This window comes from Sphaerodactylus townsendi, linkage group LG02 (genome assembly GCF_021028975.2).
Source record: "Sphaerodactylus townsendi isolate TG3544 linkage group LG02, MPM_Stown_v2.3, whole genome shotgun sequence".
Classification (NCBI taxonomy): domain Eukaryota; kingdom Metazoa; phylum Chordata; class Lepidosauria; order Squamata; family Sphaerodactylidae; genus Sphaerodactylus; species Sphaerodactylus townsendi.
In genome coordinates, this window is record NC_059426.1 from 51033600 (window position 1) to 51058379 (window position 24780).

A 24780-nucleotide genomic window follows, 5' to 3' on the forward strand; every position below is an offset into this window, starting at 1 on the left:
TTTGTTCTAAGGTGAATGGGTGAAAGCCATAATGACCAAGGTGGAACTTGAGAGAACTTTTCCTCATGGGGGGGCGGGGGGTACATAAAAAAAGAAGGGGTTGTAGAAGGTTGTGAGAGCACATAACTACTGGTATATATGTGTTCTGCATGAAGGCACCAAAAAGGTTCAACCTGAATATTAATACACACGGAGGAGGATTATTTATGAGCAGAGAATATGCAAAGAACATCACAAAGAAGAAATAAAGTCCCAGCATATGTCAGCTGCTCTTGACAGGGGTTCCCACTCCATCAACCTCCTTTGAATGAACATCAGTTACAACTGCCACCTAAGTAATTCACATATAAATTTAAAAACAGCACTAGCATAATTTGATTTTGTACCAATTGAAATATTACAAATGTATAACCCCAGACCTTTTCAGAAGGCTAGTCATGAGTTGGGGAAAGCCAAATACCAGTATGATGGAAACACAAGGGAAGAACTGAGATATTTGTCTATCTTTCCATATGCCCTCTCTTCCCAATTTCTAGTGGTCAAATCCTACACCATTTTATCCTTCCTCTCCAACATATCATGAAACCTCTCATAGAGTTCTCGCACCTTTTTTTTTTCATTCAAACACACCACGATTTCTTCCCTTCTCAAAGCATTTTTTCTGGTGAGTTTATGCCAATTGTTTTGCCCTCCTATCCAACTACGATACTATTTACATTTTGCTTTCTTGATTCCATAACCTTGACTTTTCTTCAACTTTTCTGACCTCATACAATCTGGCGCCTGTACTCCAGAGAAAGTACCTTAATCGAAATATGTAACAATCTCTTACTCCCCAAATCCAGTGGAGGCTCTGTTTTCATTCTCTTCAGCTCTGTTGGTTGCCTTTCAGTCTATTATCCTTTCCCATGCAGCTCACTTCAGGGTCTTTTCACACCAGACACCTGCGGTTTTAGTTGCAGAACTATAGTATTTTTAATTCCAGGTTTCTCATGACATCTTTTTCCCTTTTGTTATTTTTCCAAGTTTTCTACATTGCTCCTCTGTGGTTGCTCAAATCAGATCACAGGTGGTTTGAAAAAACACATAGAAATGATGTGGAAACCATGTGTGATAAAGAATAACCACTGCAGTTCAACACACAAAACATGGGGAATCTGTGTGAAGAGACCCTTAACATCTTAAGCTTCCACAATTCTATCTTCAGCTTATTTTCTTCCTAGCACTTTAATCTTTCCTTCAGTGTTCTTTCCAAAGGAATTCTCCTTTTCTCCATTGAAGCCCTTAAATGACCTGGCATTCTGCAGTCCTACCATTTCCTGGATCTCATCAAGCCTTTCTGTACCACATGAATGTTCTTCACACCCAGTTAACCTCTCTGTCCCTAGACTTCCCACCATTTTTTCTGATATTTCTGCTTCCGCTATTTCTTTACTTCCTCAACTTGGGGACTTGAGGTAGTCTCCAACAGGTCTTGGGTCAATGAGAATACGCATACAAAGTTGAGGTAGTTTCCAACAGGCCTTGGGTGAATGAGAATACACATACTGACTAGGCAATAAATACAAAACTCTTCACGGGCAGACAATGTGTGCATTCACGGTCAACATGCAAAATGACCTGTGATGTACATTACGTGTTCAACTACACCCCTTACAGAGAGAGCTGTGAGCGTTCTTCCAACCATGATAAATAAGTTTAAATTATAATTATGTGATTTCTTCTTGTCTTCTAGGTGGAAAAGTGTCCATTGCTCTAGATTTTAGCGATGCTGGCCTGGTGCTACCACATTCTTTCTTAGCTTCAATTTTGGTGATGCGTTTTATTTTCCTGACATTCTTTCTACTTGCAATTTAGATAAATCAAAGTAGAACCTTCCAGTTGATAAGGGCAACAACTGAACATTTCAGCTAAAAATCTACTATTTTTCCTAGTAGTTGGGGGGTCCGTCTCTCCCAATAAAGGGATATTTAAAACTAGTTTAACTAGTTTAAAATAATGAAGTTATGATTTTCAAACCAATAGTTTTAGTCTCCTTGGTTTTAATATGAGATTAAAGCATTTATCTGGAGAGTTTTATTGTCTGCACCCTCTAACAGAAGACCAGACCTTACCTGTATGTCTAAGAGACAACTAACTTGTTAACTGTTTGGAATTGTGCAGATGGAAAAGTCATTTATTTTCTTCCTTTTGTATACAACTGGGAGGGCTAGGATTGGTGTGGGAACAAGTCAGACAGGTCAGCACAATTTGAAATATGGCATACATTATTTTGTGGAATTGCGAATCTTTCTGTATTGTAAATACTTTGTGTTACATTTTGTCTTGTTTCCAGGATAGTGTAGATTTTCTCTCTCTCAATCTCCAGTACAACTGTAAGAGAGAAGTACACTTCCAAAAGATGCTGGATGAATTACAGGTAATTCTGAACAACTGTTACTTCACAACTTTCTCTAGATTTTTTAATGTGGTGTGTTATGCAAATCCAGACTGTTTGAATTTAGGGCATTTATTATTAAAGATATTTTCTCAGTTGTAATGTTTAAAGTCTCAAAAGGGAAAAAAATGATGGGGGGGGATTTAACAAGCATGCCAAAGGATGGTGGAAGTGATAATTTATTGTGGTGAATACAACACTGCATGCTTTTGCCAATTGCATTGTATAGACTTCTGGTGGTATCCCTGTCTGCAGAGAACAACCTTAAGAAATGGCTAGTGCGGTTGAGTGTTAGATGTAGTAATGAATTCTAAGAAATGCACAAGTGTAAGCAAGTCCATCAGTGTGCTTGATCACTGCATGTAATTTGACCTGCTATGTTTCTGTCCACTCCTCTTTGCAATCATAGGCCTCTTCCACACAGCAACTGTTGCAGATGTTTTCCTGTTTTCACATTCACGTGCATCTGTGCAGGCAGTGATTGGAGCCCATGGAAATAATCCCGTTGCTGTCACGCCTTTGCATGGAGATGCATCTCTTTTTTAAAAAAAATTACCTGCCACACATGCATAGCTATGCAGATGCAAGCCACAAAGGGGCCTCCCTGCAATGGCCAGGCAATGGCAGGCAGCTTCTCCCTGACCATGGGGGACAGGGTACAAGGGAGGCAAATAAAGCGCCTCCTGCCTGGCTGCTCGCCCAGGAGCAACACCAACCCGAGATTTTTTAAAAGGATAGCTTGCTTAGCAATTTTTTAAAAAAACAGGTTGGAAGAAATAACACAGGGCAGACTCATTTTGGGGGCAGGATCTATGTGAAGTCCCCCCTCCCCAAAGGGTTATTTAATGTCCTCCACCCATGTTTACTGGCCCATGAGGAAGGGGCCAAAGTGATAAATAGGAGGGGAACCCTAAAATATTCCCACATCTTGTACTTTGCTTAATGCTTAACTTGATCACTTGGGGTATCTGCCCCAGGAATAGGAAGAGGATGTATAGAGATGCTGATACAGTATGCTAGGGAATCTCCAAGCCCTAATGATCTCACAGTGATTAACTCTGGTGGTGATTTCACACTTTTTAAATGTGCGGGAGGATAAGCTTGCCTTTTGGAATCTACTTCCAGATTGCCCAGAAAGACTTAAAGGAGGACAATGCTTGCATGTATTTTACTTATGCTGGGGAAAAGCATTTTGGTAGAAGCAGCTTTGGTCACCCTGATTGCCAGTCTGTATCTACCAAAACATCCCTGCCGGTACAGCAGTATTTTGGATCTGATAACCTCAAGCCATGGTTTCTCTAGTTTTATTACAGATATCGGCTGTATTTTACAGATGCTAAGAATATATGGCACTTTTTGTTAGAGAGTTCCAACAGATGCTAGAGGAAGCTAATAAAACCTGTTCCCTGATCCCTCTGGGAATACCCGTGGATGGATTAATTGTAGCCCAGTACCTTTATCTCCTGGTTGAGGCCCGGTGGCGTAGAGCAATCACCTTAGCTAGGCGTAATGCCCTGCCTTCTTCCTTTAGCTTTGGACGCCACCTTGGAATTCCACATAAAGAAAGGAAATGCCCGTGTGGCATGGGTTCTGTGGAAACAGTATCTCATATGCTATTGAATTGCCCTTTTTATGAGATAGATAGGAAGAAGCACATAATCCCCTTCCTGGAAGTGAAGGCATTACGGATAAACAGAAGGTTATATATCTTTTAAACAGCCACAATTACGAGCTGTTGGAAGCGGTGGCTAAATTTTTAAATGGTGTTATTTTAACTCGTCAGAAGTTGTAGAGGCTGTTGTTATCTTGCAATGTTAATGTTAAACTATTTATATGCCATTAAAGGTACTTGAAATTGAAATTGAATATGGCACTGATGATGATAACATTTAAATAGCTGAATTTTTTTAAATTTCTAGCATGTAAAGAAAAATATGGAAGTGTGGCTCTTCACTTTAAATTTCCATGAATGTTCTTCCATGCAAGAAGATCCATTTGTAACAGTGGCTTCCATCTTTAATGGTGAGTGCCTTCTGATCAGAGGAACTGTGATCTTAAGTTAGGGACTTGAACTACAATAAGGGCAATAAGGCCCATCGGCTGGCTCCATTAAAGAGAGACCTGCTTCTGATTTCAACAGAGGTGGAATTTTATTAAAACACAACAAAGAGTTCAAGACAAACAAAGCTTACAGCTGTCAGTCTGCATAGGAATTGATTCTAGAGCAGTGATGGCGAACCTTTTCGAGACCGAGTGCCCAAATTGCAACTCAAAACCCACTTATTTATCGCAAAGTGCCAACACGGCAATTTAACCTGAATACTGAGGTTTTGGTTTAGAAAAAATGGTTGGATCTGAGAGGCGCACGTTACTTGGGAGTAAGCTTGGTGAAGCAACCGTGCAATGCTTCGAATGGGTGAATCACGACCCTAGGAGGGTTTACTCAGAAGCAAGCCCCATTGCCAGCAACCGAGCTTACTCCCAGGTAAAGGATCGTGCCCAGGCTAGCCTAGATGATGAACTCGTGCACATGTGCCCACAGAAAGGGCTCTGAGTGCCACCTCTGGCACCTGAGCCATAGGTTCGCCACCACTGTTCTAGAGTCTTCCTTTGGAACTTTTTAGTTGAACCATGGGAAATCTGTTTCAGAATTCCTAGGGAAAATGTGAAAGAAAAGGCTTCAGAGCTGCAAAACAGGACTCTATGTAGTTGGCTAAATTTCATATCTTTCAACTACACTGATTTTTTTAATGTATCTTTCAGCCATCAATGAAGGTCAAGTATTGGCAACAGGATATGACGTACAGAACTTACTGGACAGTTCTTCCATTGACACAGCTCGGTATATTGCTGGATTATTTGATTTGTTAAAATTTGTGCAGTTGCAACTACAGCTGATACTTGGTTGTTAATATAGTTGAAGATCCTAGAACTTACTCTTGTGAATGTATGCTCAGGATTGTACGGTAGGAATGGGCAGTGGGTTTTTTTATTTTTTGGAAACCATAGATGGTCAAATAGTTCAGACAAACAGCTATTTTGTATTATTTGAAAAAGTTTGGTTTCCCACAAATTACTGATATTGCTTCTATAGAATGTATGAGCTCGTCAATTGATGATCTCAAACTCTTTCTAAACAGACATTGTGGCATTTAAAATCAGTTAGTTACATTCTCTATGATCATTTATTATAATTTACAACATTATCAGGGACTGAGAATTCAGGCTTTCCTGGGCCTAGTGTGTACATATGTTACCATGATTTGGCTTATATGAATGAACATACCGGTAATGGATCCTTGAACTTGCCTCCAACCTCCACCTCTAAAGTTTAACTCAAGCAGATCTTAAAGTATCTTCCATTTTTGGGGCAAACCATTATTTATCAAATCACAGCTTGTTCTCTTGCTTCCAATGCAAGAAGGTGTGATTTTAAATTCTAGTTTAGAGGAAAGACAATAAGCTTTGTTTGGAATTTGGCAACAGTCAACAGTGGTTTGCTACAGAAGTGGAACATTTTTTTCTTTTTTTCTTTTGTTTAACCATCCATGAAGATAAAAGGGAAGGAGTTCATGAGTGAAGAATCTCTAAAGAATCATTCATAGGATCATTCATAGAATGACAAACTATGATTTATCACTATGTTTGAACCAAGCCATTGTTATTCACCATACTAGCATCCCTCTCCATCTCTCTTCCCACTTAGCATTTGTGTTGGAAGTAACAACTTGATTAGGATGAGGACTGGTGTCATTGAGAAAACCTGGAGCTAGACCACGGCAGAACAATTTTTGGTAGATGTCATGTTGCCATGATAGTGTATGAACTGGGGTTTGTACAGCCAGGTCCAGTCTCCTCTGGTCCAGACCCCTTCTGCCCATGCAGAATAATGCACTTTCAATCTACTTTCAGTGCACTTTGCAGCTGGATTTTACTGTGTGAAATAGCAAAATCCACCTGCAAACAATTGTGAAAGTGGATTGAAAGTGCTTTATTCTACATGTGCAAAAGGAACCATAGTGGCTGTATCACCTACTCATATACAGTTTGCCTCATAAGGTGGCTTGATCCAGACAATTCGATTGTTCATGTTCTGAAAGAAAGTGCCTTGTAAACATTTATATAACATAGAATTGCTCAAAACCTGCTAGTCCAACAGTGTGCTGGCATTTTATGGTAAATCTAAGCTATTTATTTGGTCATTTCATTACAGATTTGGGATATCCTGTTGAGTCCAAGGACTAAATTGTGCATTTGGGTAACAGTGACATTCATATACACATTTAAGAGTTAGTTAATGAGTTCTACAAAAAAGTTTTGAACTAGCAGATTTCATAAGTTCTGTTTCATTTGCTAGACAGCAGAATGCAGTTGAATAGATGAATTCAAAATATTTGAAACAATTTGACAATATTTGTCAACAATCAAAATTTCATCTCACACTCTAATGTCACAGATGTGGTCCTACTTTTTGGGCATAAACAGAAATTTAACTATTACAAGTTTTAATTTACATATATTCATACCATTTTTTCCTTCTTTAGCGCCTACACAGAAAATTTAGCCAATCCACAGAAGCCAAAGGAGACCCCAATGCCTGCCATCACCCATCATTCATCCTATCAAAAAGCTTGGGAACAGTTTGCTAATCAGTCTGAGTTGGAGAGAGATTCCTTTTTGTATGATGTTTTTCCAGATAATTTCCTTTGGGGTACATCAACTGCATCCTTTAATGTTGAAGGAGGCTGGGAAGAGGACGGAAAAGGAGAGAGTATTTGGGACAGATTTGGGCATCAAGGCTACGTATACATGAATCAAACAGCCAATGTTGCATGCGATAGCTACCACAAGATAGAATACGATGTCTACCTGCTCAGAGGCCTTCGTACAAATATCTATAAATTTTCTCTATCATGGCCTAGGATCTTTCCCAATGGGAACAGAAACAGCTTAAATCCTAAAGGGGTAGATTACTACAACAAACTCATTGATAGTCTGCTGGATTCTCACATCGAACCCATGGTAACTTTGTTTCACTGGGACCTTCCACAAGCTCTGCAAGATCTTGGTGGCTGGCAAAACGAGAGCATCAGAAGTGCTTTTGTAGACTATGCGTCATTCTGCTTTGACACTTTCGGGGATCGGGTTAAACTCTGGATTACCTTCCATGAACCCTGGGTCATAAGCTATGCTGGCTATGGCACCGGGCAGCATCCTCCAAGAATTGCTGCTCCAGGAACGGCATCTTATCAGGTAACAACAGCGCAGTAGCTTGGTGGAATTTAGGAGATGTAATGATTCCATAAAGATCAGAGCCTCTTCTTTTTTTACAGGTAGGACTTTCATTGACCTGATTAGCAGAAGTCATGAAAGCAGCCAGTGGGGAAACAAGACAGGATATTGAGGGGAAATGGCTGTTTTCTAACTTATAGCATTGACAACCCTTTTACAAGTGTGCACTACAACTTAAATTAGTTCAAACACTCCCAACGTGACCATGGTAACGGGAATGAAAAAGCTAGATAGCATTTCAGACGAAATATTCTAATTTTACCTTTCATGTTATGGAAGCTATTCCAGCATATTGCTTGGTAGTCCATGTTGTGGCTTCTTTCTATGCAAATATCATCCCTCCCTAGGAATGGAATACCACCAACTTGGGAAGTAGTGATAGCAGGGACTTTTCCCACATGACTTTATTTAATTTATATCTCGTCTTTCTCCATGATGGGGACACAGCATGGTTTATATTGTTCTCCTCTCCTCCCCCTTATTTTCACAACACTTTTGTGATTTCAGCTAGGCTGAGAGTTTGTGACTGGCCTACGGTCACGCTGCAAGCTTCCATGGCAGAATGGGATTTGAACTTGGGTCTTTACATCCTAGTCTGACACTCCAGCCACTAATACCACACTGGCTTGATAGACCTTGCACTACTAACTTTCTAGCTTCAGTTTTCATGATGGAGTGCCACAGAAGCTAAGGATCCCCCAAAGACATTTTGAAGATTTTTTAATTGAGAAAACAGCTTTGCACTCCTGATAGGAATCACTGAAAAGTTTCGTTAGCACGGCCTGGTGGTTGGAGTAAGGAACGTTACGCCTCTATGTTAAACAGCAGGTGAGGAGTCTAACAGAAGTACCATTTCTGGCCATTCTTTTTTCTTTCAAAACCTTGCTACAATATAGTACAATAATTGATTGCTTTAAGACAATGGAAACGGTACAAATTTTTTTGCAACGTAAGAAGAAAGGTAGGTTTTTATTGTGGTATTGTGTTTCTGGTCTTAATTATTATTTGAAATGTGTAGAGCTGTCAAAGGTTTGTAATACTGAGAATGTACTTGTAAATTCTAGAGTATAGTGGGGGTGGATATTGACATACATAATTTCAGTGGCAAGCCTATCAGGAAATCATACTTGCCACAGTTTTGACAAAACACATATCCTGGGATTGCACTGTTAGTTATTTTCGTTTTAACTTCTTTAGTATAAGGCCTGGCTCCACTGGGGTGTGGCATCATGGGGCTGGAATCAAGGTCACACCAGGCGCTGCTGTTATCTGTGGCCAGAGGCCTTCTTTGCTCTGTCTCTTTGTGCTTGCTTGTAACTAACTGAAGTATGCATACCTTCCCCCCGCCCCCATCGCCCATTTCCTGGTGATGGGAGGATGACTGTAGTGGCCTTCTGGAACTCATAACAATCCTGCTTTCACACTAGCTCTTCTCAAGTGGGCTATTGTGGGGATCAATGGGAGGGGGGATTTCTGGATGGGCCATATTCCTCCGTTTGGAAATAAAACCAAGGTGCAAAGCTTTGGAATCATTCCTCAGTCTCAATTATTGACTGGGGTAACAGACTCTTACATGTAGTTAATCAATCCTTGCAACTTCTGTTAACCCCATTAAAAGGTTTTAATGCTTAAACTAAAAAAGAGCATACATATGGTCACATATGAACATCCATGAAGCTGCCTCAGACATGTCCCCAATCCATCAAGGTCACTATTCCACCAGACTGGCAGTAGCTCTTCAGCTCTCAGTCAGAGGTCTTTCACGCCACCTACTGCCTGTTAAGTTGCTGGGGATTGAAACTGGGATCTTCTGTATGCCAAGCAGAGACTACCACTGAGCCACAGGCTTTCCTGAGAGACAGTGTGGTGTAGTGGTTAAGAGCAGGTGGACTCTGATCTGGGGAACCATGTTTGATTTCCCCATTCCTCCACATGAGCAGCTGACTCTTATCTGGTGAACCAGATTTGTTTCCCCACTCCAACACATGACACCTGCTGGGTGACACTGGGCTAATCACAGTTTTTTCAGAACTCTCTCATCCCCACCTACCTCACAAGGTGTCTGTTGTGGGGAGAGGAAGGGGTTTGTAAGCTCCTTTGAGTCTCCTTACTGGACAGAAAGAGAGGGAGGTATTAATACAAACTCTTATTCTCCGTGTGCATTAGCACATCGTCCTGGCCAGAGTCTCTCAGATCCATGAACCCTACAGCAACCCACACATCATCTGAATATAATTGAATTTCATGAGAAAATATCTTGGGCTGCTAATGTTCATGTCCTGTAGCTGCCTTATGCTATCAGACCATTGATCCTTCTGTTTCTCTGCTATTACCGGTAATACTACCAAAATCTCAAGCATAAGTTTTGTCCCAGCCATGCTACCTGAGATAAATTGCAGTTTTCAAGCAATGTCTATGGGACTTTTCCATGCAAAATATGTACTCTACCTCTGGGCTATATTCAATGCAGTAACACTCTTTTCTGTTCCTAAAGGTGGCTCATGTTATTCTCAAGGCTCATGCTGAAACATGGCATGTTTACAACATCCAGTATCGTTCCAAACAACATGGGAAAGTAGGAATAATGCTGAATTCTGATTGGGCTGAACCCAAATCTCCAGGGAATCTTGAGGATGTAAAAGCAGCAGAACGCTACTTGCATTTCATGTTGGGCTGGTTTGCTCACCCTATATTTGTTAATGGTGATTACCCAGATGTTCTAAAATCCCAGATTCAACAGAAGAACCAGCAATGCTCAACTTCAGTTGCCAATCTCCCTATGTTCAGTGATGAGGATAAGCCCTTCATTAATGGGACAGCTGACTTCTTTGGTCTTTCCCATTACACTTCCTGGCTTATCAGTGATGCTTCAGACAATCACAGCTGCAATGCAAGTTATGAGAATATTGGGGATTTTTCCCAAGATGTTAACCCTTCTTGGCCTCAGACAGCATCTCCATGGATCTCTATAGTCCCCTGGGGGTTGAGGAGATTGCTGAACTTTGTGTCTCAAGAATACACACAGTCAAGGATCCCCATTTTTATAGGAGGGAATGGTGCACCAACTGATGGAGAGGGAGGTGATTTTATTAATGATACAAAGAGACTGGATTACTTTCAACTCTATATCAACGAGGCTTTAAAAGGTAAGGAAATTTTCATGACTTTGGGCAGCAGATAAGTGTGAAACAGAACTGAAATTAACCTGTGCAGTCAGGTTAATTAAGTCAAGTAATTATAGTCAAGTAATTATAGTCAAGTAATTAATTAGCTTGTTGTCATGATTCCCTCTCCCACCCCCATCATCAGATTATCTATGTTCTAGTCATTCTCTAGGACATGGCAAATATTATATGGGGGGAAAGAGTGTACTCAGAAGAAATAAGAAATAATAACTGTTTGAAAAGGACATGAACAAGTGTGTGGTGACTGTCCCACATTGAATTTTTTTGAGCACTGAACCCTTAATACCCTTATATAAGGGTATTTAATGAAAGTAACAATTATGAAGACGGATGAATGTGGCTAGATTATATATGATTGGAAAAATTTGTTAGCTACAATATCTTGCAACATACCTAGGAGATGCAGAGTCAGCATGGTATACTGACTACTATTGGGCTAGGAAATGAGAGAATTGGCTTAGTTTTCCAACTCTGCCATGGAAGCTCAATGGGTGACCTTGGAACCCGCCCCAGTGTGCAGTCAGGTGCTACCTGCCCAAAAGATGCCTAATATTTTGGGGTTCATATTGGATTGAGAATATCCAATATCACTCCAGCCCTCCCCCAAACAATTCTGGATTTCAGTATTAACACTCTCGATAGCAGAATGGGGAGGCAGGAGTGGCTATGCAGGAGGGATGCTCCCCAGCTGTTCCACAGTGCACCTGCCATTTAAACTTCAAAAGCCATGATTTTCAATGTAGACCAGATCTTCCACCCGCAGGAATTAACAGTCCTTTAAAGTTTGAAGGGCAGATGTGCTGATCAAGTGGGGGATGCTCTACATAGTGGCAGAGGCATAGCTACAATGGGGACATCTGTGGACAAATGTCCCGGACGCCCACCATTCGGGCGCAGAAAAATTTGGACTCATTTCTAATTTTGGGGGGTATTTTTAGTGTTTTTACTTTGTCGGCCAGCAGGTGGTGCTGTTTTTAGGCTAGCAGCACCAAAATTTCAGGCTATTGTCAGGTGACACTCCTGATGATACCAGCCAAGTTTGGTGAAGTTTGGTTCAAAGAGTCCAAAGTTATGGACCCCACAAAGGGGTGCCCCCATTCCCCATTGTTTCCAATGGGAGCTAATGGTAGATGGGCTACCCTTTTGAGGGTCCATAACTTTGGACTCCCTAAACCAAACCTCACTAAACCTGGGTGGTTTCATCTGGAGAGCCTCCTGCTGATACCACCCAGGTTTGCTGAAGGTTGCTTCAGAGGGTCCAAAGTTGTGGTCCCCCAAAAGGGGTGTCCCCATCCCCCACTGTTTCCAATGGGGGCTAATAGTAGATGGGCCACCCTTTTGAGGATCCATAACTTTGGACCCCTGAACCAAACTTCACTAAGCCTGGGTGGTTTCATCAAGAGAGTCTCCTGAAGATAGCCTAAAATGTTGGTACTGTTAGCTTAAACATTGCTCCCCTGACATGCACCCTCAAATTTTCCCCAGGTTCTCTCTTTAAATCCACCCCCTTCTGCATGGATTTAAAGGGAGAATCTGGGCTCCCTAGATTAAAAAATTTTTTAAAGTATTGTCAAAGGCTTTCACAGATGAATTCAACTGGTTGTTGTGGGTTTTCCGGGCTGCGTGACCATGGTCTGGTAGATCTTGTCTCGAATGTTTCACCTGCATCTATGGCTGGCATCTTCAGAGGTGTATCACAGAGGGAAGTCTGTTATAAGAGAAGTCTGGACACAGTGTATAACAGACTTCTCTCTGTGATACACCTCTGAAGATACCAGCCACAGATGCAGGTGAAACATTAGGATTCCCCCCCTCTTCAAAAATAGCATCACTTTCACTGTTGTTTAAACTAAGGGAGCCCTGGGTGTCTTCTGATTTGTGTGTTCTGGTATCCCATAATGTAATGGTGATTTTGAGATGACCTGGTGCAAAAAAATGTTGTTTGCTCATAGGGGGAGGGAGGGTGGCAGCCCCTATGGGGTGGGAGGCACAAAACTCAGATCATGTCCCGGGCTCCATTTCCCCTAGCTACTCCTCTGGTGTTAACCCTAACCCAAACATATTATTTTTATTTTATTTAGTCAATCTTAAATTGTTCCAAAATTGTAACAAAAACACAAAACCTAAAACTGACCATAGCCCTATTCTCAGACTGCACCCTAGAACTTAATGTAACACTAAGGCAAGCATGAGCCCCTGCCCTTGCCTTAACCCTAACTTATAATTTTTATTTAATTTATTCAGTCAAAAATTCTTCCCAAAATTGTGACAAAAACCCGAAACCTAATACTGACCATACCCCTATTCTCAGACTGTGCCCTAGAACTCAACATAACACTAAGGCAAGCATTAGCCCCTTACCTTGCGTTAACCCTAATTTATGATTTTTATTTAATTTATTCAGTCAAAATTGTTCCCAAAACTGTAACAAAAACACAAAACCTAAAACTGACCATAGCCCTATTCTCGGACTGCTCCCTAGAACTCAATGTAACACTAATGCAAGCCCGAGCCCCTGCCGTTGGCTTAACCCTAACCCTAACCTATTATTTTTATCTAATTTATTTTTTGTTACAATTTTGGGAACAATTTATGACTGAATAAATCACATAAAAATAAAAATTTAGGGTTAGGGTGCAGACAAGGGCAAAAGTTAAAGCAAAACCCCAAAATTTGAAACTTACCATAGGCCTATTCTCGGACTGCGCCCTAGAACTCTTACACTTAGGCAGGCCTGAGCCCTTACCGTTTGCTTAACCCTAACCCTAACTTCTAATTTTTATTACATTTTTTCAGTCATAAATTTTTCCAAAATTGTAACAAAAACCTGAAACCTCAAACTCACCATAGCCCTATCATCAGACTGGGCCCTAGAACTCAACGTAACACTAAGTCAAGCCCGAGTCCCTGCCCTTGCCTTAACCCTAACTTATTATTTTTATTTAATTTTTTTCAGTAATAAATTGTTCTCAAAATTGTAACAAAAAATAAATTAAATTAAAAACATAGGTTAGGGTTAAGGAAAGGTACTCAGGCTTGCATTAGTGTTACGTTGAGTCCTAGGGTGCTGTCCAAGAATAGGGCTATGGTCAGTTTCAGGTGCCGGTCTTTTATAACAAATTTGGGAATAATTTTTGAGAGAATAAGTTAAATAAAAATAAAAAGTTACGGTTAGGGTTAAGGCAAGGGAAGCGGGTCAGCATTGCCTTGGTGTTATGTTGAGATCTAAAGCGCAGTCCAAAAATAGGGTTATGGTCAGTTTCACATTTCGGGGATTTGTTACAATTTTGGGAACAATTTATAACTGAATAAATTAAATAAAAATAATAAGTTAGGGTTAGGGTTAAGGCAAGGGCAGGGGCTCAGGCTTGCCGTACTGTTACATGGAGTTTTAGGGCGCCGTCCAATAATAGGGCTACAGTCTGTTTTACGTTTCAAGGTTTTGTTACAATTTTGGGAACAATTCATGACTGAATATATTAAATAAAAATAAAAAGTTCGGGTTCAGGCTAAGGTTAAGGTTAAGGCAAGGGCAGCGGGTCAGGCTTGCCTTATTGTTACATTGAGTTCTAGGGCACAGTCCGAGATTAGGGCTAATGTCAGTTTCACTTTTCGGGTTTGTGTAACACCGGTATAAAGTGTTTTAACACCATGGTAATGCCTTTGTAACACCGTTATAACGCCGTTATAACACCATTTTTAACTCCATTATAATGCCGGTATAAAGCTGTTGTAACGCCATTATAACGCCGTTGTAACGCTGTTGTAACGCCGTTGTAAGGGTTAGGGTTAAGGCAAGGGGAGCGGCTTAGCCTTGCCTTAGTATTACGTTGAGTTTTAGAGCGGAGTCCAATATAACCTTGATGGTTAGTTTTAGGTTTCAGATTATTTCCTTTTTTGGGGAACAATTTATGACTGAATAAATTAAATAGAAATAATAAGTTAGCGTTAGGGTTAAGGCAAGTGCAGAGGCTCAGGTTTGCCTTAGTGTTCCGTTGACTTCTAGGCCACAGTCCGAGAATAGGGCTAATGTCAGTTTCACTTTTCAGGTTTGTGTAACACCGGTATAACGCCTTTTTAACACCATTGTAACGGCTTTGAAACACAGTTGTAACGCCGTTGTAATGCCGTTGTAACGCCGTTGTAAGCGTTAGGGTGAAGGCAAGGCTTGCCTTAGTGTTATGTTGAGTTCTAGGACGGAGTCCGATATTACCTTGATGGTCAGTTTTAGTTTTCGGATTATTTCCTTTTTTTTGGAACAATATATGTCTGAATAAATTAAATAAAAATAAAAAGTTAGGGTTAGGGTTAAGGCAAGGGCAGGGGCTCAGGCTTGCCATACTGTTACATGGAGTTTTAGGGCGCCTTCCGATAATAGGGCTATGGTCTGTTTTACGTTTCAAGGTTTTGTTACAATTTTGGGAACAATTCATGACTGAATATATCAAATAAAAATAAAAAGTTAGGGTTAGGGTTAAGGCAATGGCAGCGGGTCAGGCTTGCCTCATTGTTAGGGCTATTATTAGTTTGATGTTTCGGGTTGTTGTAACGCCGTTGTTAATCCTTTGTAACGCCCTTATAAGGGTTAGGGTTAAAGCAAAGGCAGGGGATCAGGCTTGCCATACGGTTACATGGAGTTTTAGGGCACCGTCCGAGAATAGGGCTATAATCTGTTTTACGTTCTGGGGTTTTGTTACAATTTTGGGAACAATTCATGACTGGATATATTAAATAAAAATAAAAAGTTAGGGTTAGGATTAAGGCAAGGGCAGCGGGTCAGGCTTGCCTTATTGTTACGTTGAGTTCTAGGCCACAGTCCGAGATTAGGGCTAATGTCAGTTTCACTTTTCGGGTTTGTGTAACACCTGTATAACGCCATTTTAACACCATTGTAACGCAGTTGTAACACAGTTATAACACCGTTAAAACGCCGTTATAACACCATTTTAACGCTGTTGTAACGCCATTGTAATGCCGTTGTAACGCCGTTATAGCGACGTTGTAACGCCGTTGTAACGCCGTTGTAACTCCTTTATAATGCTGTTATAACGCCGTTGTAACGCCGTTGTAGCGCCGTTGTAACACCGTTATAGCGCCGTTGTAACGCCGTTGTAATGCCGCTGTAAAAGTTAGGGTTAAGGCAAGGGGAGCGGCTTAGCCTTTCCTTAGTGTTATGTTGAGTTTTAGGGCAGAGTCCAATATAACCTTGATGGTCAGTTTTAGGTTTCGGATTATTTCATTTTTGGGGGAACAATTTATGACTGAATAAATTAAATAAAAATAATAAGTTAGCGTTAGGGTTAAGGCAAGTGCAGCAGCTCAGGTTTGCCTTAGTGTTCCATTGACTTCTAGGCCACAATCCGAGAATAGGGCTATGGTCAGTTTTATGTTTCGAGTTTTTGTAACGCCGTTGTTAATCCGTTGTAACGCCCTTATAAGGGTTAGGGTTAAGGCAAGGGCAGCTGGTCAGGCTTGCCATATTGTTATGTTGAGTTCTAGGGCATAGTCCGAGAATAGGGCTATAGTCTGTTTTACGTTTTGGGGTTTTGTTACAATTTTGGGAACAATTCATGACTGAATATATTAATTAAAAATGAAAAGTTAGGGTTAGGGTTAAGGCAAGGTCAGCGGGTCAGGCTTGCCTTATTGTTACGTTAAGTTCTAGGGCACAGTCCGACATTAGGGCTAATGTCAGTTTCACTTTTCGGGTTTGTGTAACACCGGTATAACGCTGTTTTAACACCATCGTAACGTCGTCGTAACGCCGTCGTAACGCCGTTGTAAGGGTTAGGGTTAAGGCAAGGGGAGCGGCCTCCCTCCCCTCCCTTGCATGCCACCCTTCACTCCTCCCCTCCCTTCCTCACTTCCTTTCCCTTGCATGGCACCCCCCCTCCTCCCTCCGCTAGGGCCAAACATAGTTTAGGGTTAGGGTTAAGGCAAGGGCAGGGGCTCAGGCTTGCCTTAGTGTTATGTTGAGTTCTAGGGCGCTGTCCGAGAATAGGGCTATGGTCAGTTTCAGGATTCAGGGTTTTGCCTTATCCCTGGCCCTTGCTTGAACCCCTTTTTATTTTTTTTTAATTTATTCGGTCATAAATTGTTTCTAATTTTGTAGGTAAAACCCGAAACCTAAAACTGAGCATCGTGCTATTTTTCAACTGCGCCCTAGAACTCAACGAAGCACTAAGGCAAGCCTGAGCCCTTACCATTTGCTTAACCCTAACCCTGACTTCTAATTTTTAATTCATTTTTTCAGTCAAAAATTCTTCCCAAGACTATAGCCCTATTATCAGACTGCACCCTAGAACTCAACGTAACACGAAGTCAAGCCCGAGCCCCTACCCTTGCCTTAACCCTAACCCTAATTTATTATTTTTATTTAATTTTTTCAGTAATAAATTGTTCTCAAAATTGTAACAAAATATAAATTAAATAAAAATCATAGGTTAGGGTTAAGGCAAGGGCAGGGGCTTGGTCTTGCCTGAGTGTTACGTTGCGTTCTCTGGCGGTGTCCGAGAATAGGGCTATGACCAGTTTCAGGGTTTTGCCTTATCCCTGGCCCTTGCTTGAACCCCAACTCTAACTTTTTATTTTTATTTAATTTATTCAGTCATAAATTGTTCCCAATTTTGTAACAAAAACCCGAAACCTAAAACTGACCATCGTGCTGTTTTTCAATTGCGCCCTAGAACTCAACGTAACACTAAGGCAAGCCTGAGCCCTTACCGTTTGCTTAATCCTAACCCTGACTTCTAATTTTTATTTAATTTATTTTTTCTTACAATTTTGGGAACAATTCATGATTGAAAAAATTAAATAAAAATAATAAGTTAGGGTTAGGCTTAACACGACGTTTGGAGCTCTGGCTTGCCTTAGTTTTCCGTTGAGTTCTAGGGCACAGTCTGAGAATAGGGCTATGATCAGTTTCACATTTGGGGTTTTAGCTTAACACTTGCCCTTTCCTAAGCCTAACTTTTTATTTTTATTTAATTTATTCATTTTATTTAATTCATTCTTTTTTATTTAATTCATTTAATTCCCAAAATTGTAACAAAAGCCCGAAACCTAAAGCTGACCATAGCCCTATTCTCGGACCATTCCACTGGACAGCAGGAGAAAAATGCTGGGAGAGAATGGAGGAGCTATTGTCAGTGCCTCAGTGGATTAACATCACTTCCAGAAGTGATATCATTGTAACACCTGTGACATTCTAGCATTTGATCACAACTTCCTGGTTAACCCACAGAGGTTAAATTCTAGAACACTGCTATCAACATGATGATGTCCTTTCCAGTTGCACCCATAGTGATGTCAGTGCATCACTAACAACTAGTGAGCCCTCCCCCATCCTATGAGTCTTCTGTTGGTTGTCAACTTCATGCCAGCAACCCTTAGATGGTGATAACTTTCTGAAATACTTCAGTTGTTTGTACATCTTATTGGAATCTAAATTGCATTTTCTTCACTTACAGCTATAAAAGTAGATGCCATTGATGTTCAGTCATATATTGCCCGATCTTTGCTCGATGGTTTTGAAGGCCCAACAGGCTATGGTAAAAAGTTTGGCCTCCATCATGTGAATTTTGAAGATGCAAACAGACAAAGAACACCAAAAGAATCTGCCTATTTTTTTTCCACTGTTATTGAAAATAATGGATTTCCTGCTACGTTCAAAAGAAAGCATATCCAGCCACTGAAAAAGGACATGTCCATGTTACCAAGGTTACCTACCTTCCCAGCTTCTGAAGTTCCCTCAAAAGCAAAAGTCGTCTGGGAAAAATTCTCAAACCAGACTGATTTTGAAAGAGATTTGTATTTTTACGGCACCTTCCCAAACAATTTTCTGTGGGGTGTTTCTACTTCTGCTTTCCAAATTGAAGGAGGTTGGGATGCAGATGGAAAGGGCCCTAGCATCTGGGATAACTTTTCCCATATTCCAGGGAATATTAATAACAATGATAAAGCAGATGTAGCTTGTGACAGCTACAACAAAGCAGATGAAGATATTTATTTACTGAGAGCCTTAGGAGTGAACACTTATCGCTTTTCTCTCTCATGGCCTCGAATATTTCCCAATGGAAGAAATGATTCCATAAATCGCTATGGTGTTGATTATTACAACCGGCTGATTGATGGTCTGCTGGCTACAAATATCACACCAATGGTCACTCTTTACCACTGGGACCTGCCTCAAGCTCTGCAAGACATTGGTGGCTGGGAGAACCCAATATTGATTGAGCTGTTTGATAGTTTTGCAGACTTTTGTTTTCAGACATTTGGAGACAGGGTCAAGTTCTGGATTACATTTAATGAGCCTGCCATGATTTCATGGCTAGGTTATGAACAGGCAGTCTTCCCACCAAACAAGAAAGATGATCCAGGTTATGCACCCTACAAGGTTACTCATACAATAGTGAAAGCTCATGCTAGAGTTTACCACACCTATGATCAGAAATACAGAGAGAGTCAGAAAGGTGTAATTTCTTTGAGCCTCAACATTGATTGGGTTGAGCCAAAGACACTTCAGGATCCTCGGAATGTGGAAGCAGCTGATCGTTATCTGCAGTTCACAGGAGGATGGTTTGCACACCCAATTTTTAAAAATGGCGACTACCCAGAGGCAATGAAGTGGAAAGTGGGGAACAGGAGTGATCTACAGAAGTTGTCTTCTTCCCGACTTCCCGTTTTCACAGAAGAAGAAAAACAATATATCAGAGGTACAGCTGACGTATTCTGCCTGAACTATTATACCTCAAAAATTATAAAGCACAGGACAACCAGGCTCAATCCATACTCTTATGAACATGATCAAGAATGTGAGTTGGAGAATGACCCTTCTTGGCCTACCTCAGCGATAGAAGGACAGCAAGCAGTGTCCTGGGGCCTTCGGAGGCTGCTAAACTGGATCAAAGAGGAATATGGCAATCCTCCCATTTATATTACTGAGAATGGGGTTGGGATAAAAACTAAGTCTGATGTTGATGATACCAGCAGGATCTTTTACTATAAAACTCACATCGATGAAGCTTTGAAAGGTACAGTTGTTTTATTAACTAAGTAGTTCCATAGGTGTAGCTGCCAGACAGCTTTGAAGATCACCAATGTAATCAGAAAAAAATTGTGTATAAATTTCTATTTTGTCAAATATTTTTTCAATAGTTAATTTTTCAAAGGTGGCTATAAGAAGCAGTAAGATACATGTGTGTGTAAAGTGATGTCAAGTTGCAGCTGACTTATGGTGACCCCATAGGGTTTTCAAGGCAAGTGATTAACAGAGGTGGTTTGCGATTGCCTTCCTCTGCATAGTGTGATCCTAGAATTCCTGACCTTGGTGCTTCCCCATTTAAATACTAACCAGAGCCTACCCTGCTTAACTCCTGAGATCGGGCTAGGCTGGGCCATGCAGGCCAGGACCATAAGGTATAACTTACAGTTGTTAACTAGTCTCAATATACTTAATAATAGTTGTCACCAACCAAATAATCAAAAATTGATGAAAATATAAAAAAGATGGGCAGCATTAATGGCCTAATAAAGTCTAGAAATATTCACTTCTCTCCTTGAGGCACAAAGTGTTTAGGATGAGAAGAGGGGGATTGGTCTTCTTATAGCATTCATATTCTACCCATCAAGTCTAAGTGCCATAAGTTTTTAATGGCTCTGATACCTATTCAAGGTGAAAGAATCCCAAGGCTGGGTTATTTAAGGTAAAGAGAAAGTACTACTTCTGATCTAAATATATTGTTCCCCAAATAACCTTTCAAACTGCAAAGGAGACAAATCTCTTAAAAGCTTAAAATATCTTTCAGTCCTGGAGTACAGTCCTTACACTGCACTGCTCAAGGTTTGAGGCAAGATGAGCAGCATCCTCATCTAATCCCCAAATTCAGACGTTCAGGCCCAGACACGCAGAAAACTGCTCATGTGATTGTATTATTGGGGATGGGGTTCAAATTCTGTATCCCCCTTCCCTGCTATTGTGCATGGGGTCCCAGCTCATTAAATTCTATTTTTAATCTCACATGTACCCAAATGTGTAAGTTTTTAATAAGAACAGTGATTTGAGAATTTGCTGTTTTCAGGAGATGGATGGTTGTAAAACACAAGGTAAGCCAAGTACTTTTGTTTTGCCCATCTCACGCTGCAATCCAAACTTACTCAGACATTACATTGAAACTGGTGTGATGTACTTCTGAGTAATAGTAGTGAGGATCCGACTGCAAGTATTATTGATTTGTAGAGTTGGAATGTGTATGTTTAATTATTTACATGATTTACTCCATTATTAATTGAAAGTTAATTTAACATAGTGTACAACTGATTTCGAAGAATTATAATGAACTGTTTCTAATCAGTATTAGCTGATTAGAATCAGTATTTAGTGGGTATGTAAGGTAAATTGATGGATCTTTTCCCTTTAATACAGCTTACCATTTATTGTTACACTGATGCAGTATTTTTGTGTGTGTATGTGTGTTATAGCTTACAAACTTGATGGAGTGAACCTTCAAGGCTATGTTGCTTGGTCTTTCATGGATACTTTTGAATGGCTAAAGGGCTATGATCCAAGATTTGGGCTGCACCAGGTTGATTTTAATAATCCGAACAGGCCAAGAACCCCTAAAAGTTCTGCCATATACTATTCTGAACTCATACGTAACAATGGAATTCCATTCCCAAAAGAGGATGAATTTCTTTATGGCGAACTTCCAAATAACTTTTCTTGGAGCGTGGCATCATCAGCCTACCAGGTTAGAAAAATATGTGTTCATGCAGAATATCTGTTGTCTTGTGGAATATATTCAAAACTGCCATTTTGAGAAAAGAATGAAAACTGTACAGGGGAGATTTATTTATTCACTTGCTTTATTTATACCTCACCTTGTCTCCAATGGGGACTCAAAGTGGCTTACATTATTTCAATTCCATTTTATCTTCACAAACAACTCTGTGAGGTAAACGTCAGAAGTAGCTGTGTTGGTCTGCAGTAGTCAGATTTGAGCCCAGTAGCAGCTTAGCAACCAACAAGATATTGAGGATATGATACAAGTAGAAACAGAATACAGATACAAGTAGAAACAGGGTTCTGAGTGCTTTTATCGCAAAGCAGGAGGGGAGTTGTGAAAAATGTTGGTAAAGGATGTAAAGGTACAATCAGCTTGATTAGAGCAGAGGATAAATGCTTGGGAGCAGAAAATTAGAATCTATAGTGAGATAAGACTACTGTGTCCCTATTCATATGACTCCCCCTCCCCCGCATACGTGGATGATTTTTATCTCACTATTTTTATCTCACTATAGGTGCGAATTTTCTGCTCCCAAGCATTTCCCCTCAGCTTTAATCAAGTTGATTACTATGTGTATTGTACCTTTACAAGCATCCTTTACAACTCTCCTCCTGCCTTCTGACTGGGATAGAAAGGCTCAAATCCCCATTCCTACTCATATCTGACAAAGAGAGTTTTGACTCTGGAAAGCTTATATCTGGAAAATGTTGAAGATCCAGTTGCAGGGCATGCTCCTGCGTTTTTATTTTTTGGTGTTTTTTTTACATTTCAGCTTGCACGGGGCGCATTTTTAGAGGTATCAGCACCAAAATTTCAGGGTATCATAAGGAGACTGTCCTGATGATGCCTCCCAAGTTTGGTGCAGTTTGGTTCAGGGAGTCCAAAGTTATGGATCCCCAAACGGGTTGCCCCTATCCCCCATTGTTTCCAATGAGAGCTAAGGAGATGGCGGCTGCACCTTTGAGGGTCCATAACTTTGTCCCCCCTGAACAACCTTCACCAAACTTGGGGGGGGGGTGTCATCAGGACAGTCTCCTGATGATACCCTGAAATTTTGGTGTCACTAGATTAACAATTGCACCCCTGACAGCACTCCCAGAAATTTGCCCAAGAATCTTACTTCTGCATTGATTTTTTTCCATTGATGTCAATGGGGAATTTCTGGTGCAGCCTGTGGGGTGCACATTTCTGAGGGCACAGTCACAGAACTTTCAGGGTATCTTCAGGAGACTGTCCTGATGACACCCCCAATTTTGGTGAAGTTTGGTTCAGGGGGGCTAAAGTTATGGACCCTCAAAGGGGCAGCCTCTATCTTCTATTAGCTCCCATTGGAAACAATGGGGGATGGGGCACTCCTTTTGAGAGTCCATTAACTTTGGCCCCCCTGAACCAAACTTCACCAAACTTGGGGGTGTCATCAGGATGGCCTCCTGAAGATACCCTGAAATTTTGGTGTCACTAGCTTTAAAAATGCTGTTTTTGTGGAACCCAGCAGGCTTCATGGGCTTGAGCAATAATACCCTGAAATTTTGATGCCAATATCTATAAAAATATGCCCCCTGCAGGCTGAAATGCAAAAAAACCCCAAAATAAAAACACATCCGAGATTACCGCAAGTTCGGATCGTGCAGAGTTAGGAGGGGGCGGGCTCGGGCCCTTGGCCCTCCAAGTGCCTCCAAACCAGCTCAGCTCGGCCTGATCCACGGATCGAGCCAAGCCGAGCTGAACTGCCAAGCCTTGCTGCCTGTACTCCACCTCTTGTCAACCCTGCTGCGTCCTCGGATGGATCTTTGTGGGATGGCAGGACTAGCAGTCAGGGGTGCACGCTCACCTGTCCGATGCACCGACTGTGCCACTCTCCCCTGGATGCCGCCGCTGCCCGCCACTGCCTCCCCCACCCCCCGCATCTCATGCCCTTTTGCCAGTAAGGGGGGCGCCTAAGTTCAGCTGGCAGGGAGGGGGGAAGCCACAAGCCACCAGGGGAGGAGGACGGGGGAGCTCTGCCTCCTTCCGCCGCCCATGGGGGGCATCAAACTCAGGTTTTGCCCAGGGCTCCAGTTTTCCTCGTTATGCCCCTGTGAAGGTCTTTAAGGTGCTGTTGGATTTGAATCTACCTGTGAGATAAATTGAGCTTAGAAAGAGTGTTTGGTCCAAAGTCACCCAGCAAACTTCCATGGCAAGAGTGGGGATGTTAAGCTGGGTCTCCCAGATTCTAGTCTTGTACTTCAGTCATTAGTCCACACTAGCGGTCAGTGTGAAGATACTGTCTGGAGGGGACTGTAAAGACTTCTTAGAAGATCCAGAATAACAGTTAGTTAACAGTCAACCTCACTGATTAATTTGTATCATTAAAGGTTGAAGGTGCCTGGAGAGCAGATGGGAAAGGCCTCAGCATTTGGGACCAGTTTGCTCATACTCCATTGAAAATCAGCAACGATGAAAATGGAGACATAGCCTGCGACAGCTACCACAAGTGGGAAGCAGACTTGGCCATTCTGAAAAACATCAAAGTGACTCATTATCGCTTTTCCATTTCCTGGCCTCGGGTGCTCCCTGATGGAACCACTAAGTATATAAATGAAGCTGGTCTGAGTTACTATGAAAGGCTTGTGGATGCTCTTTTGGCAGCCAATATCCAACCACAGGTAAAAGCAGTGATATAACCTAATCTATAGGTGGAAGAGAAACTATATTAGCAATCATATTTTAAATTAGATTAAGTTTAGGGTCCATCACATCTTCCAATATTATCTCAGAAATGTCAACAAGAAGAGGCTGCTTAGAACAAGGTTGCCAGCTTGACAGACTGTGGAATTTTTATGACAGGTCATGGGCATCACAACAAAATGGCCGCCATGGGGCTAAAACTAATCACAATGATGGGGAGGTAGGAAGTCAGGCATCCTTCTGCAGTAGGGGAAATTGTTTCTGAATAGGCGCAACAATGGGAAGTGACATGACAGCACAGACAAATGCTGAAGTTTAACAAAAAAGCTACTCTCCCACATCCACTAGTTTTTTGGTGTTCCATCCAGACTCAGTTTTGCTTCGCATGCCTTCTTGGGCTTTTTAAATCTACCCA

The 24780-nt window shown here is 41.3% G+C and overlaps 1 protein-coding gene across 1 annotated transcript in view; it reads left to right on the plus strand.

Annotated features, from left to right (window-relative positions):
* Positions 1-24780, plus strand: part of LCT (lactase) — a 37448-nt gene that overhangs the window by 647 nt on the left and 12021 nt on the right. Inside the window, exons 2-9 of the mRNA XM_048484498.1 lie at positions 1736-1812; positions 4357-4459; positions 5201-5279; positions 6982-7690; positions 10224-10875; positions 18384-19946; positions 21394-21662; positions 24053-24343. Of these exons, the coding sequence (XP_048340455.1) occupies positions 1736-1812; positions 4357-4459; positions 5201-5279; positions 6982-7690; positions 10224-10875; positions 18384-19946; positions 21394-21662; positions 24053-24343 (3743 nt within the window). The remainder of the gene's footprint in view (positions 1-1735; positions 1813-4356; positions 4460-5200; positions 5280-6981; positions 7691-10223; positions 10876-18383; positions 19947-21393; positions 21663-24052; positions 24344-24780) is intronic.